Source organism: Grammomys surdaster, unplaced genomic scaffold, assembly GCF_004785775.1.
Source record: "Grammomys surdaster isolate TR1022 unplaced genomic scaffold, NIH_TR_1.0 125876, whole genome shotgun sequence".
Classification (NCBI taxonomy): Eukaryota; Metazoa; Chordata; class Mammalia; order Rodentia; family Muridae; genus Grammomys; species Grammomys surdaster.
The window spans coordinates 3,638,724-3,653,776 of NW_021620701.1; the positions used below are offsets into that span (position 1 = coordinate 3,638,724).

At 37.6% G+C, this 15,053-nt stretch overlaps 1 protein-coding gene across 1 annotated transcript in view; it reads right to left on the reverse strand.

Moving 5' to 3' along the window:
• Window positions 1-2,888: 2,888 nt before the first annotated feature.
• Window positions 2,889-15,053, reverse strand: part of Col4a3bp (collagen type IV alpha 3 binding protein) — a gene marked incomplete at its 5' end in the record, with an annotated part of 58,947 nt that continues 46,782 nt past the window's right edge. Inside the window, 6 exons of the mRNA XM_028752047.1 lie at window positions 2,889-5,957; window positions 7,193-7,329; window positions 8,093-8,222; window positions 8,942-9,070; window positions 12,213-12,283; window positions 13,689-13,821. Coding sequence (XP_028607880.1) covers window positions 7,202-7,329; window positions 8,093-8,222; window positions 8,942-9,070; window positions 12,213-12,283; window positions 13,689-13,821 — 591 coding nt within the window. The remainder of the gene's footprint in view (window positions 5,958-7,192; window positions 7,330-8,092; window positions 8,223-8,941; window positions 9,071-12,212; window positions 12,284-13,688; window positions 13,822-15,053) is intronic.

The window sequence follows — 15,053 nt, forward strand, 5'->3', positions numbered from 1 at the left end:
TCTTAATGTCTACATTTAAATCCCCAATTGTCTTGTTACAGTCAGTCCTGTTTGTATTTTCTTGTATGTCATTGTTAATGTACATCATTGCAATTTTCTTAAGTTTGAGTTGTCACTGTTTTCATTAAATTCCCTGAATTCTTTGATGACATAATTATTCCCTCATATTCAGTCTCAATTGTTCATCCAGGTAATTCTCATTTGAGAACACTTTTAGTAGTGGTAAGGTTTGGGGGAGGGGGACATGCTATCTTGACCTTTCATATAGCTTGTTTTGCAATACAACCTGGGCATATGAACATCTTTTGCTAGTTGTGTGTTTGATGTGAAATTCTAGGCTGCTTCTCTTGAGTGGAAGTTTGGTTTGGGTTTTGTTTTTGCACCCGCCCCTTTGATTTCACATCAGGTATGAGTAGCTGGTAGGTCAATCGTTCAGGCGGTGTTGACTTTGAATTGAAGGGGCAGTAGTGATTCCAATTCACTGTTAAGAAAAAAAGTATGTAAGTGGGACAAACGAAGGGATCTGCTTGGATGATGTGCAAGCTGTGCTACCTGAGCTACGCCAGGGAGTGTGAAGACGGTGTGAACAGGCCAGAGTCTTCAACATTCATCAGGCTAGGCCAATATACAGGCTGTGTTCTGCAACTGAGGCTACTAGGCCTAAAGTGTAGGAATGGGAAAAGCAGGTGAGGTTCCAAAGGCTTAACAGATTACAGGGTGTGCAACCTGCGGCCCAATCTCAGGATTGGGGAAGGTGCATGAGGGCTAGGGTCTAGGAAACACAGCAGATTGGAAAGGAGGCCAGCATGTGAAGCCCAGGCTCAGCCTGGTGAGTAGGTATGGTTGGTGCAGGCAGGGTAAAGTTAGTTAGACTCACCAGACTGGAATGGTACACAGATTATATGATCCAGGCTAGGCCTAGAGGTTTGGTCGGCAACTTATTAACCTTTGGATAACACAACCAAAAACCAAAAACAAACTTCCTGCATTTAGAAGACTGAGGCAGAACTATCAACTCAAGGCCAGCCTGGGGTACATGGAAAAATTTGTTATAACAAACAAACAGACAAATAAACTCCCCAACAACAACCAAAAAGTCAAGTAAATGAAAAAGACCTTTGTATGTCTCAAATGTGACTTAGTCTGAAGTGTATTTAATTTTTCCTGATCCAAAGCCCATTTCCCATTTAGTTTTCATATAGTCCTAAAAAGCTTTGTTACAACAGAAACAAACGCCAGCTACTCATGTTTCTTGCTATATATAAATCCTGGAAACACTGGATGGCATATACATGCTCAGTAAATATTTACTGTACAGTGGGAGAGCATTTATAAGTGTGAGCAAGGCTTGGGTTTGATCTTAACACCACATAAACAGGGACACAAAAATATTCTGAGAAGCATTTTGTGTGCTGGAGAATTAACGGTGAGCATTCAGATTGCTAAAATGGTTTAGACCCAGACTACACCTTGACTTAGCTGCACTTTTTTGCTCAAACTAGTGACTACTCATACTCCCAATTCTAATACATAGTAGAAACAACCACAGTAAACCAACCCGGATAGAATCAAAGTTTGCTATTTTCTTAGAGGTTACTGTGAATCCAGCAAAAGTGCTATATTAGAAGATATCTGTGAGTTGAAGAATTTGTGAAATAGCCCCTTTGGGTTTGTCTGTAGTCATGTTTTGTTTTCTTGTCTCATCTTTCTGTGGGAGGACAAGAAGTCAAGGCACCAAATTGTACTTGTGATGACTAATTCTGAGAGTCAACTTGATTTGATTGATGAACATATTGGGCATTCAGGCAAACCTTTTGTGTGTGTAAAACATTTCTGGAGAGGCCTACTTCATAGGGGAGAGTCAACCATGACTCTGAGTGTAGTGACTCGACTCACTGTTGATGCAGTACTTTGGAGACAGGTTTTCTCTCTGTAACCCTGGCTGTCCTGGAACTCGTTCTGTAGACCTGGCTAACCTAGAACTCAAGAGAGCCAACCAACTCTGCCACCTGAGCACTAAAATTAAAGGTGTGTGAACCACTCGGCCTTGCTGATGTACATTTTTTTTTTACAGGTGCACAGAATGTAACATGGGGTCATGGAGGATTGTACCAAGGCTCCAGGTACATGGTCAGTCAGACTGCCTATAAGAATGCCCAAGTGGACTGTGTATGAAACTTTGAAGGTTAAAGTTAAGCTGTTGTGGAGACATCAGGATACTGGAGATTATGGAAGATTAGCTGAAGAAAGCTGTTGGTACCAAGTAGAGCCAGCTCAAGGGAGGGGCCAGACAGTGTAATCTCCATCCCAAATGAGGTAGTTGGCTTATATTAACAGGTTACACTAAACACTCTAAGTACTAGAGATGAAATGTGTCCAGTGCTTCTCAACCCAATCAAAGGGAGACCCCAGAGAGCATGTGTCCACACTTCCTGTGATTGTTTTAGGACTGCAACAGGCAGAGGTGATATTTCTTAAATAAATGAGAAAGTATGTATTTATAACTAAGAGCACATGGGTGAAGACACGCCATGTATGTAATTCACAGGTGCAGCATCTCCAGTTTAGAAACTCAGAAAAAGGTAGGTGGCTTCACTCTCTGGCTCTAAGACTTTTAAGTGTTAATTCATAATAAATTCATTTAAATTGCAATCCATTATACACATATGCATAATACACAGGACAGAAGACTGATCGGACACTTACCTTAGCATGTGCCTGTTCTGATTTGTTAACATTAGGTTGTTCCCTCAGAGTTTTCTTGATCCCTAATGAGGTTACAAATAGGATTACTGAATTGGAATAACTCAGGAAACTTTAAAAACTACCCAGAAAATTATCTAGACTAGTACCTTGGGGTTAAGGAAAACAAATCAAGCAAGCAAGCATATTTGTCCATAATATTTTAATACTTCTCCACTTTTAAATACTGGTTTTAATTTTGTGATTGTAACATGGAAGATCCATCTTTTATATTTTTAAAAAAACATCATCAAAATCATAAAGCTATTATAGTTACAGTCTACACACTCCCAAGGTACTTTAAAATGATTATGCTTTGAGTCTGTAGATGAACAACGACAACAATCCAAATACATCATCGTCTGTACAGCCTGGACTAAATACTGGTCAGGTGTCTGATCGGACAAACAACTGATAAGCTTAAAGATAACCAGCACAATTTCACAAGTGAACCAGCTCAGCCCAGCTAAAATTCTGTAGCAACTGACACTGATATTGTATAGGTATATAAAGTAGTCATGAAGACGAACAGATGAGAACCATGTTTCCTTTATCTTACTTTGCCTCCTCACACCTTGCTTAGGCTCTTCCCTCTTTCCTTTGCTGCTCCTCCTGTAGCAACACCAAATCAAGTTTCTCCACTTTAAATATGGAGTCCTCAATCCCAAGAGGAGCACTGTGCTCTCTCATCAAGTTCACTCACATGCAGGGAAAACCCCACATCACCAGTATTTTTCAGGAGTCTAACATCACAGAATAATAATAACTGAGTAAAGGGGCTTGTTTTGGGGGGCTGTGGGATGGGGGCTTGGGCTGAGATAAATACCCAGGTATGAAGAAATATAATAAATATTCAATATGTAGGAATTAGCCAAATGAAAGTAATTCTTGAAGGTGTGAATATTATAATATGGCCAGTGCTCCTCCTAACTTTGATTGTTTGAATACTTCCAGTATTTCTGAACTCAATTCTAAATCTGACAGAGCAGGGTTATCACCAATAAACTACCAGTCAATTACTGAAAGGTAAAATGATTATTCCTTATCTTTTTTACTACAAACATTTTTAGTTTAACATTTTATTTATAGAATAAATTGAAAACTTAATCACCACATTTAGTGCAAATGCAACTGGTGATAATTAGATGCAGACTCTGCTTTGTAAACTTTGCACATGTTTGTAAAATAAAGCTATCCAATTTAGTTTTGAAAGAGTTATTTGCCTGGTTCATCATAGTTACCAGAAATGCAAACAGAGGAACATTTATAGTGGGCGTAGAGAGTTTTGTTTTTGCTTTTTTTTTCTTTTTGTTTTTTTTTCCCCTAAGATTCCCACTAGTGCCTATAGCAAATAAACTTTCCCTCCCAACCCTCCCCGTTCTCCCATCCCAAACCCATAGCTGATTGCAAAATAAAATACACATTTGAGGTATAAACTTTTCTGTTTTTAAACATCACAATATAAAATGTTAACTGGTGATGTAAACTGGTATGAGAATTTGTCTTCCTTGCCTTCTTAGCATTACCACCATATAGGCACTTTTCCACAGAGTCAAATTATGAATAGCATTTCTGTAATAAGGCATATTCCATGCACATCATTTAGAGAAAGGTAAATTAAAAAATATAAAAGATTTATGGGACATGAAACTGCGTGCATGTAATGTAAGCTCTATGCTTTATATGTACTTTTCTCTCTGTACAGAGTAATAAATATCATCCTATGTGATGCAAGTAATTCACTTCCAGGATTGTGCATATACGTGATCAGACTAATCCCATCATTAAATTATCACACCTTGCATTCATCTTTAGACTCCATTTTGATGTATGGAATATATACAGGTCATGTTTTACATGACACGACTCTCTGCTTTACAAAAGGGTCTGATTTTTGTGTTTCTAGGGAGAGGAACGAGTCAGCAAAGCATCTACAAAATGCCTGATTTACATAAATACATCTGCTTGTAAACACGATCGAGAGTCTGAAGTGGGCAGTCATCTCAACTGAAGTGAGTACCATTCCTTGCCTCAACTCCACGCTTCAACGTTTCTCATAGAGGACTACAACTAAATCAGGTATTTTACATGTTAGCTTCTCATAGCAACTAAAGACAGCATTTCAGTTTGAATAGTGTGGAATTTTACTGCTCTGCTGAAATTTATGATCAAGAGGCAAACTGGAGCATTGTTCAGATTTTCTATGTATACCTTCGATATATCATTTAAAGTGATCCAAGCTAGAAAAACTACCTATTTGTTACAGAATACTAGAAATATTAAATCAAATGTCAAATTCAAACAGTCTGATTTGGTTTAACAAGTAATACCATATATTCTCTTACAAATTTCAGGGAAAATATGAACCCACTTTATCCTGACCTCTGTATATAAAGTACTCTATACCCATAAGAGATGTACAGTTGTCTCTGACTGGAGGCAGGCAGAACCAATTTAAAAATTACCAAATTGTGTTTGTAACAAACTGAAAAAAGTTGGTAGCACATAGTACACAACTAAAATATATAATAAAAAATATAAAGATATCTGGGGGGGGGATAAAGCTTTTCATTCTTTCTCCATCAGAACCAACGTTCTTCATGGGAGTAAGACTATAGAAAAGGCAAAATCACAGGTTATTGACAGTCCTCAGTTATGAAGAGACACACAACATGAATCCTTATAGAAATCAGCAGCAATAGATTCTATGATTATACAAAGCAAAAAAGTCAAAAACTTCTGGACACAGACACAGACTGAAGGCCTGTAAAAAGAAGCCCATCTGAATATTTGGTGCACAGAGAGCACATGCCTCAGGTGCAGTCAACTTTTGTGCTTTTCTTTTGTGCACAAAACCTGATACAACTGAGGATCTTAGGCTGGACCATGGTAAATAAAAAAATTCTGAAAAAATTCCTCAAAATTAAAGCATTGGTTAATTCCTAGTTATAATTCAAAGTTAATTTTTTCACTCCTAGGAGCAAGCAAATAAAAATATAGCCATATCCATGTGATTCTACATGTATTTATAGTCACACGCTGAGCGAGGAGAGCTAGCAGGAGACGGCTAGTGTTGGGTACCCAGCTTTACTACTGCAGTGTTCTTCTCGGGCCACAGACAAGGCTGCAGATCCTGCATTCCAGCTTAGAGGAGTCTTTTTTTTTTTTTTCCTTCTTTCTCCAACATGGAATGTCACACAGCCTTGCTTCAGTCACTGCAGGGGAAAAAAAAAGACAAGTAAAAATCTAAGCAATAGCAATATATCAGTAAAAGCATGAGACTACCAGAAAAGATGTCTCCTACCCTCCATGTTCATGGAGTACACAGACTCTGTCATTTATCTTTAAAGGATTTTCACCCTTCCAAATGTGAAATTATTGATCTTATATATTTGAAAATATATTCTGTTAGCAACAGAAAATATAAAATGATCTTTTGGAAGTTATGGGAAAAACATATGGAGAGCAATGTGCTGAAAATAAAGAGGTTTCTCAAATATTAGCCTACAAACTAGCCTTGACTTCTTCTCAACCTTAGGTAGGAATTATGTCATCTAACATTATGTCTAAGAACTTGGTAATTCTACTTAGGTTTTGTGGGAGCACTGTGTGTGTGTGTGTGTGTCTTACTTAAGAAATAAATGTTCATGGTCCAAACCTGTGGTCCAAGAGAATTCAAACTACATTAAGAACTTTTGTTTGCCAAGATAAAGAAGATCTGAAAGTTTTACTTTATATAGTTATGAGAACCTATGTGGAGATAAAACACACTTATCGCTGGAGAGATCAGTCACTACAACCTCTCTGGTGGATGGTAATATGTAAACTATAAACGTATGGTCCCCTATGCAGCACTACTACATACAGTTAACACACAGAAACTTTATAGTTCAAAATGACTAAAGATAAAATTCTAACACTGTATTACTAAAGGCTGCAACCTGAGTATGTGTCAAGTGAAGAGTTGGTTAGATAAATGATGTGCATGCACACAAAAGAAAACGAAACCAGGAAACTCCTTAGTAACAGAGAAAAAACTTCAGACTCAAGGATGTGTAAGCAGACAGAGTACAGTGCACGCAATACGCTGCTGCTGAATGTGTACCCCCCATACACACAGAGATGCACACACAGACGCACACACACTTACTTGACCCTTAGTAGAGATGACTATGTATACATGAAAGTCTAGACGACCACATACAAGAAGTAACGAGCTTCTGGCAAGGCATAAGACAGCAAGTTGGCACTTTTTATGTTCTCTATGTATGTAATGTTGATGTTTCTTTTATGTTAGAAGATAAATAGATAACAAAATGTGTTAAAGACTACAGGCTACAATCCTCTATTTGGGAACATAAAACATTTCCAACACCTCCTTCCAATAACTGATCGAATTTTACTACCTGAAGAGTGCTACTAGTCAACGAGGTTTATAGATCATCCGTACCTGTCAATACTAAAACAAAATTGGTTTTCCTGCAGTTTTTTCTTGGACATAAGAAGTAAAACGTTTTAGAAACTTAGGATACTCTCGCTTTGCCACTGCTCTTAACACCGAGGCTGGCGCCCATCCTCCTGGGTTCACTGTAAATAAAGGAAAGTCGAATCGATTAAGATGTGGTTCTCCACCTACACATGACATACCTACTGTACTCCTTTGCTTTTCAAAAGTTCTCCATTTCTTAAGCTCAAACTATTCATCCCCTAATGCCAACCCATCACATTAACAGGTGGTAAGAAAGGATGAATTATCTTCTTAAAATAGTCATGATTCTCCCTAAATATCATGGAATACTAACACAGCAACATTTAAAGTTATTTGTTCAACACTCTCTACTATAACTAAGTAGCAACATGTGTTTTTTTAAACATTTGAGTAGTTATGTCTTTGAATAACAATGAACATTTGAGTATTTGATTAGAAAGGTTACAATCAAGACTGCAGATGCAGAACAGGACAGTAAGAAACCAAAACAAATGAGAGAAAGGCTGCCCAGCGGTGAGTCGTAATGAAGTACACACACTGGAAGCTATTAATGACTGGCAGAGAAAACTCTAATTATAAATACATTCTACCAGGCAACTATTAATAAAATGGTTCTTAAAACCAAGGATGTATGACCTATATAGATAAAGTTTTAAAATGTATGCACCTACTCATAACTTTAAAAATTCTCATATACTAGTTCTAAGATAGAAATTCAGGCATGTAGATTTTTAATGTCTTCCATACAATTCTATATACAACTTATCTCCAGGTTAAAGACTAATAAATTGGATATTTTTATGTGGATGATGGTCAAGAACCTACAACCAGAATCAATCAGAACAGAGAAGAACTACATACCATTAGCTACATATGTAATCTTACACAGAATGTTGTCTCTGCTTATCTCCTGGTCTCCCTCTGGTGGGCTTACTAAAGTTTGACAAATCATAGCAACATTGATTTTGGCACGGACACATCGATTATTCAGCTGTCAAAGCAAACACACAAAATAACATTAGTTTGTAGAATATTCTTTTTATAATCTCTGTTGCCCTATTACTGCATTAGTTTAAACTCTGTTATAAAACCTCCAGAAAACTTCCCTAAAACAACCAATGCATGATTTATTGTATGCACAGGTGCTTCATCTGCATGCCTGTCCGCGCACCGTGTATTGCAGTACCCACAGAGGCCAGAAGAAGGTGTCACGTCCCGAGATTAGTTAGTTATGAGCCATCACATTGGTGCTAGAAGTTGAACTTGGGCTATTTGGAAGATCAGCCAGGGCTTTTGAGCCATCTTTCCAGCTCCCATTTAAGACCTTATAACCACCAATTAACATATGTCAAACTGACAGAGAGCTTTCCCCTCTTTCAAAGTACTAACTAAAACTAAGTCAAGGCAGAAACAACAGGTGTGTAGCATAAGGCTTAGGCGATAACTTTAGGACATAGGCTACCCATAGGACGCAAGCAGCTACCTTAACAAACTCAGAAGGAAAGCCACACAGCTACAGAGGAGGCACTGATAGCCATGGCACTTGGCTTCAGAAACCACAAGGGCTGTCTCAAGCAATTTAACATAAAATCTAAAACATATCAAATCAAGTATCTGTGTGTGTAGGAAGGGAGTGTATGCATAAATGTGGCTGCATTACATATTTGGCTTTATATTATAGAATTCTACTCATTTCTCTATTATACTCACAGGAGCACTGTCATGATCCACAGAAAAATTACAAACTATCCAAGTTTCAGGGTCATTTTCGGTCAAGGCTGGGATCTTTCGAATAGCAGAAAGATACAGTACGTCTCTCTGAGAAGCAGGCCACACTCTCTGTGAAAGAATTAAAAGTGTTTTGACAATTTGACTATTTTCATGTCATATAGAAAAATAAAGAAAATAACAAACAAACAAACAAACAAAGGAGGAGCCACCTAAATATCCTACAGTTGAAATTTGTTAAAGTTTAAGGGGAAAACATCAGAATCCCTGAAGGGATGCATTATGAACAGACACTACCTTTTCAGAATATTCAAAGGAGTACTATTCTTTTTCTGTTTAAAATTATTATAAATTCACCATTTTAACTATTTTTAGTGCACAACTTAGTACCGTATAGCTACAGTCACAATATCTGTAATTACAATATTTCTGGAACTTGCTATCACTTCTGACAGAAACTCTGTACCCATGAAGCATCATCGATGGTTCACCCAACTCCCCAGTCTCAGTCAATGCTCTACTTAGAGAATCAAAGACTTGAAAAGCAAATAGGACTACAACTTCTATATAAAACCTCTGAATTAAAATTGTTTACACTTAATATTTCTACTTTTAAGGTGTAAGAAAAACTATTGCTATAGAAATGACATGCAGCTTATAAGTGAAACTATCTACTTTAAATGATAGAAGAACAAACTTTTCTCCTGCTCAAGTTATTTTTATGTTGAGAATTTGGTATATGCAACTGAACTCTGTCCTTATTATATAGTGTCTTTTTTAGTTACTGAATGCAAAAAGTGGCCAACCCCACAATGTCAATACATTTGCAAAGTTTATCTTTCAAAGATCTAAAATTTCATTTGCCCAACTTAATGAAGATTGAAGAATGGCTGTTGTCGGTCTCTAGTCACTCAGCACTTCATTAGCAGAGAATCAAGGTAGGGCACGCAGCTCAGCCTGTCTATTATACAGGCGTCCCTGGGTTCATCAGCCAGTACAGTATCAACTAGGTATGGTCATGAATCCTTGAGGCTCAAACATTCTAACTACATAGTGAGTTCGAGGCCAGCTTGGGATACATGAGACCCTACCTCAGAAAACAAGAAATAACAACAAAACAAACATAAAGCAGAACTAGGCCATCAGTGGGACACAATGCCACACCTATAGTTTCAGTCACTAAAGATACTGAGGCAGGAGGACTGCCTAAGCAACATGGAGACCTGTCACAAAAAAACAAGGACAAACAAAATCAGTAATGAATACAAAGCTATAAGGACAAGAACAAAAGTGACGCCAAAATCAGGGGCCAAGTGCTCTTCCTTCATACATCATTAAAGAAGCCAACTTGAATGGAGAAAAGTTGCAGATTGTTATCTGATTTCACCAAAAGGATTACTGTAAAACCTTGTCTAGCAAGTTAAAAGTAATTATACCTTAATTTTTCTTAGTAATTTTACATTTAGTTTTTAGTCTAAATATAACTATCGTGCTTTCCTCTGCATTTAGTATTTCTCAGGTGGAATACTTTTAGCAGATTGTTTCCCAGGATCAATTATTTCCTAGTAATAACTTTCTTCTGCTTAAATTATTGCCCATTTATCTTCATTATATACTATAAGACAATTATCTAATTAATGTTTCCTACACTTTAGATTTCACATTAGACTCCCAGTCCTGTATGCTGATACAGAATATCTATTATCACACGTTTGTGGAGCAAGTGGAAGGTAAAAGCAAGTATGCTCACACTTACAGAAGATGTCTCTTAAGAACGCTGGGCTCATGTTTGTTTTTCATATTCAACTCAATCAAGAAACAATTTTACAAATCAGAAACACCCCACTGAATAGTAAAATGAGGTACTCATTGAATTCTTACACCATTGTACATAATTAAACAGCATTGCTTTAGGTTGATTTATCTGTAACTTTCTTTTTTACTTTGAATAAAGTATTTGAGGCAGTTAAATACCTCAGAGAATAAAGGCGCTTCTTGCTAGGTCTGATGCCCTGAGTTCTATCCCTGGGACCCACATGGTAGAAGAGAAAATCAACACTAGTGGGTAGTTCTCTGACCTACAAACACAGACACATGCACACACACACACAACCACACACAAAGTAAAAAAAATGGCATTTTAAAAAAAGGGTAACAGCATAACAAAAAGCAAGAGCAATACTGTAATAACTCAGCAGTATTATACTGAAAGGCAGTGGGAGAAATAATATAAAGGAAATCAATTTATATAATGCTTCTCTCTGTGCTCTAAGAATACAACGAGTCTCTCAACTTCTCCTTGTTTCCAGAGAAGCTCTGTAGATAATGTTCATATTTGGCCACAGTTAATGCATATATACCTTCATCACTGTTCTCATAGAAAACTGTCACTCATTTGCATTTGAATTAAGTCCAGAAGACTATTTTTCAGACTAGCTAAGAAACTAGCTACAGATCTTTAGCCAGTGCTGCCTCTAGACTGTGTTCCTCAGAGTCTTCCACACATTTCTGCTCTAAATGACCTGATATAATTTTCAAACATATGACATTCCTGAAGTTGTAATAACCATTTTTCTCATTTACCATTATGTTATTTGGCAGTCAAAATAACTTTCATTAATTAATTTACTCATTCCATATCCCAATATCAGCATCTCCTTCTGCTAGGTCCCCTCCTGTAATTCTTCCCTCTACCTCTCACTCCTTTGAGAAGGTGGAGCCTCCCCCAGGGCACCGCCCCTCCCTGGCACATCAGTCACTGCAGGACCAGGCACTCACTCCCCTCTGAAGCCAGACAAGGCAATGTGCCAGGGGAACAGGATCCACAGGCAGGCAACAGGTTCAGTTGTAGGGGGACCTGCATGAGGACCTAGCTCACACCTGCTACACATATGCTGGGGGCCCCAGGTCTGGCTCATGCCCACTCTTGGTTAGCAGTTCAATTTCTGGGGCCTGAATAAAGTCTTTAAATCTCAGCTGGACATGGCAGCATAAGCCTTTAATCCCAGCACTTGCAAAGTAGAGGCAGGCATATCTCCATAAGTTCAAGGCTAGCCCAGTCTACACAGTTGGACAGCCAGGGCTATACAGAGAGGACCTGTCTCAAACAAATAACCAAACAAGACAAACAAAAAAGGTACTTGGATATTTTGTGAGATTTAAATTTAAATCCCTAGCATAATTTACTGCAGCAAACCTGTATGTTCAAGTCCGAATTATTTACATCTTTGGGGACAGATGACAGGACCATTACCTTGTGCGTTTGATAAATGATGATTGCATTATCAGCTAATGTCTCCACCACATGAAAGTTTTCTATAGTAGCTGAAATGAAGAGAAGCAGATTAGCAGCTGCAAAAAAGACTAGAAATGACATTATGGTAAAAGCAAACAGAACTCTTCATTACCTACGCTATATCTAAATGGAAGGCAGCTAGTACTGAGCACAAGGGCTGAGTTTCTTTTCATTCTTTAGATGGTGGTGGTAAGGTCTGATTACCAGGAAAATTTCTCCAGTACAGTATCTTCCAGAGCAAGATAAGCAATTATAATCATTACCATATTACCCCAGGTGAAATATTCTCTAAAGTTGCAACTCCTCTCTTTCGCTTAACTTGCTGGGTTAGTGTGTTCTAATTAGTCATACGTGATTATATTTATAAGGAGCAAATGTCAAAATGCCAACGATAAATACTGTATGATGTTCAGAAACATCTCTATCTATAAAATGTGAGTCTAAGAACACATATATGAAAATAACTGTAACCTAACTACAGCATGATTCATCTAGGAATTTATCACACAAACAAGACAGTTTAGAAAAGAGTAGAACAATGAGAAAACTCCCATAGGAATTCTGACTTTCTATTAACTTGATCTGTCACCTTAATGAATCATTTGATACAAATGAATTTTACTTACTTGTATGGGAAATATCTACCTATCATAAGATACTATTAAAGTACTGGATCCAGTGATATAATATCTTAAGTGTTTTAAATAGCTGTGGTAGTTTGAATAGGTTCGGCCCCCATAGACTCATGTGTCTGAATACTTGGCCATAGGCCACTAGGTGTGGCCTTGTTGGAGAATTGTGTCACTGTGGGAGTGGTGAGGGCGGAGCTTTGAGGTCTCTTATGCTCAAGATATACCCAGTGTGGCACAGTTTCCTTCTGATGCTTTAGGATCAAGATGTTGAACTCTTAGCTCCTTCTCCAGCACTATGTCTGCCTGCACGCTACTATGTTTCCCACCATGACAATAATGAATTAAACCCCTGAAACTGTAAGCCAGCCCCAATTAAAAGGTTTCCTTTATAAGAGTTGTGGTCATGGTGACTCTTCACAGCAAGACAACAGGGAAAAAGTCTACTTAAAAGTAAGGTACCACTAAGCATAGTTGTACATACCTATAACCATACAACTTGGAAGGATAAGGTAGGGACAAATAATCCAAGGCTAGACTGGCAACACAGTGCGATCTTATCTTAAAAGCTATGGGTCTGGGGAGGTTGCTCAGTGGTGGTGTAGTTGTCTAGCATACGTGAGGTTTGATCCCACTACCACCACCACTTGCAAATGAAGGTAAAGTATAATTACGCCTATATATGACTCTCTTGATATTCTCTATAAAATTTGGTAAACTATTGGATATAGTCAATCAAGTTTGATTTGACACTAAATTGAAATGAAAATAATTATTTGGTAATATTTTAATGATGATAGCTTACATTCCCAGTCATTGCGAACATCAACACTCCAAAAGTAATTGCAGACCTCATGTCCTGTAACACCTTTAACTGCATGAGTAGCTTTCAAAGGATCCAGAACGATTCCATTTTCTTCAACTTCTCTTCTGTATACCTAAGGAAAACATATTAAAAAAAAAAAATCAAAAGACTTCAAAACCCTTGGCTCTTGGGCATTCTCGATCAGGTAGTCTATTGCTCCTGTACAATGCACCCTGAACTTTCCTTTAAAACAAAACAAAACAAGACAAAACAAAACAAAACAAAACAAAACAAAACAAAAAAACCCCACTTCTTTGTGTTTTCAAAAAATAAAAACCAACCAAACAAAAAAGGTAGACTCTTAAAATACAAACTTGAAAGTATACTTTAAGTTGAGCTGATTTCACAAGGTCTGGTGGTATATGTGCCTGTAATCCCAGCACAGGAGAGGTGAGAGAAGAAGGACGCCAAGTTCAAGGCTATCTCGGCCTGCATTACATGTTTGAGGCCAGATGTAAGGCCCTACCTAAAAAAATGCCAGTTGTTTTTGAGAATTGTAGTTATGAAAATCTATTTATACAACATTCTGTTTTAAGAAATTAAAATTTCTTATACATGGCAAGGATATGTCAAAATGACAAACCCAGGGTAATTTCTTTTCTTTCTTCTTTCTTGTTTTGTTGTTCTTTTGATACAGGGTCTCACTATGTAGTTCTGGCTGTCCTGGAACTCAGTATGTAGATCAGGCTGGCCTCAAATTCACAGAGATCCATCCACCTATGCCTCACAAGTGCTGGGCTTAAAGGCATATGGAATCATACCCAATTCCAAGGTAAATTTAAACCATGAATAATTATATGTATATATGATGAATGGCTAATTGCTACAGTCTTAAAAAATAATATAAATTGGCATTATGAATCAAACGCTTGCAAAGACTGTTTGACACTGCCAACAGGGCCAAACAAGCCTGGTTAGAATACAGCATCAAACAGGAGATTCAATACTGCTTTGTTCAGCATCACGTACAGGATCAGAAATGCAGTGGGTATTCAATTACTTGTTGAAAGAGACGCTGAAAGCAGAAATAGCAAATGGATTATAGACAGAGATTTATGTTTTTAAAACACTGAGGCTGTGTACCTTAAGTGATAAGTGTAATCTATTATTTCAAAATTACAGATTGCTATATAGAGAAATCTCTGGTAAGTTCTTTCAAGAATAAGGAAATATGGCAAGAACAAGCTATCTGCTGTGTTAAGATGTGCGCACATGGGACACTCTGTCTTGTGCCATTTCCTCTTGACACGTTTACTTATGCACATTATCAGGACGACCAATTCTACTAGCACTCTAACTGGAAAT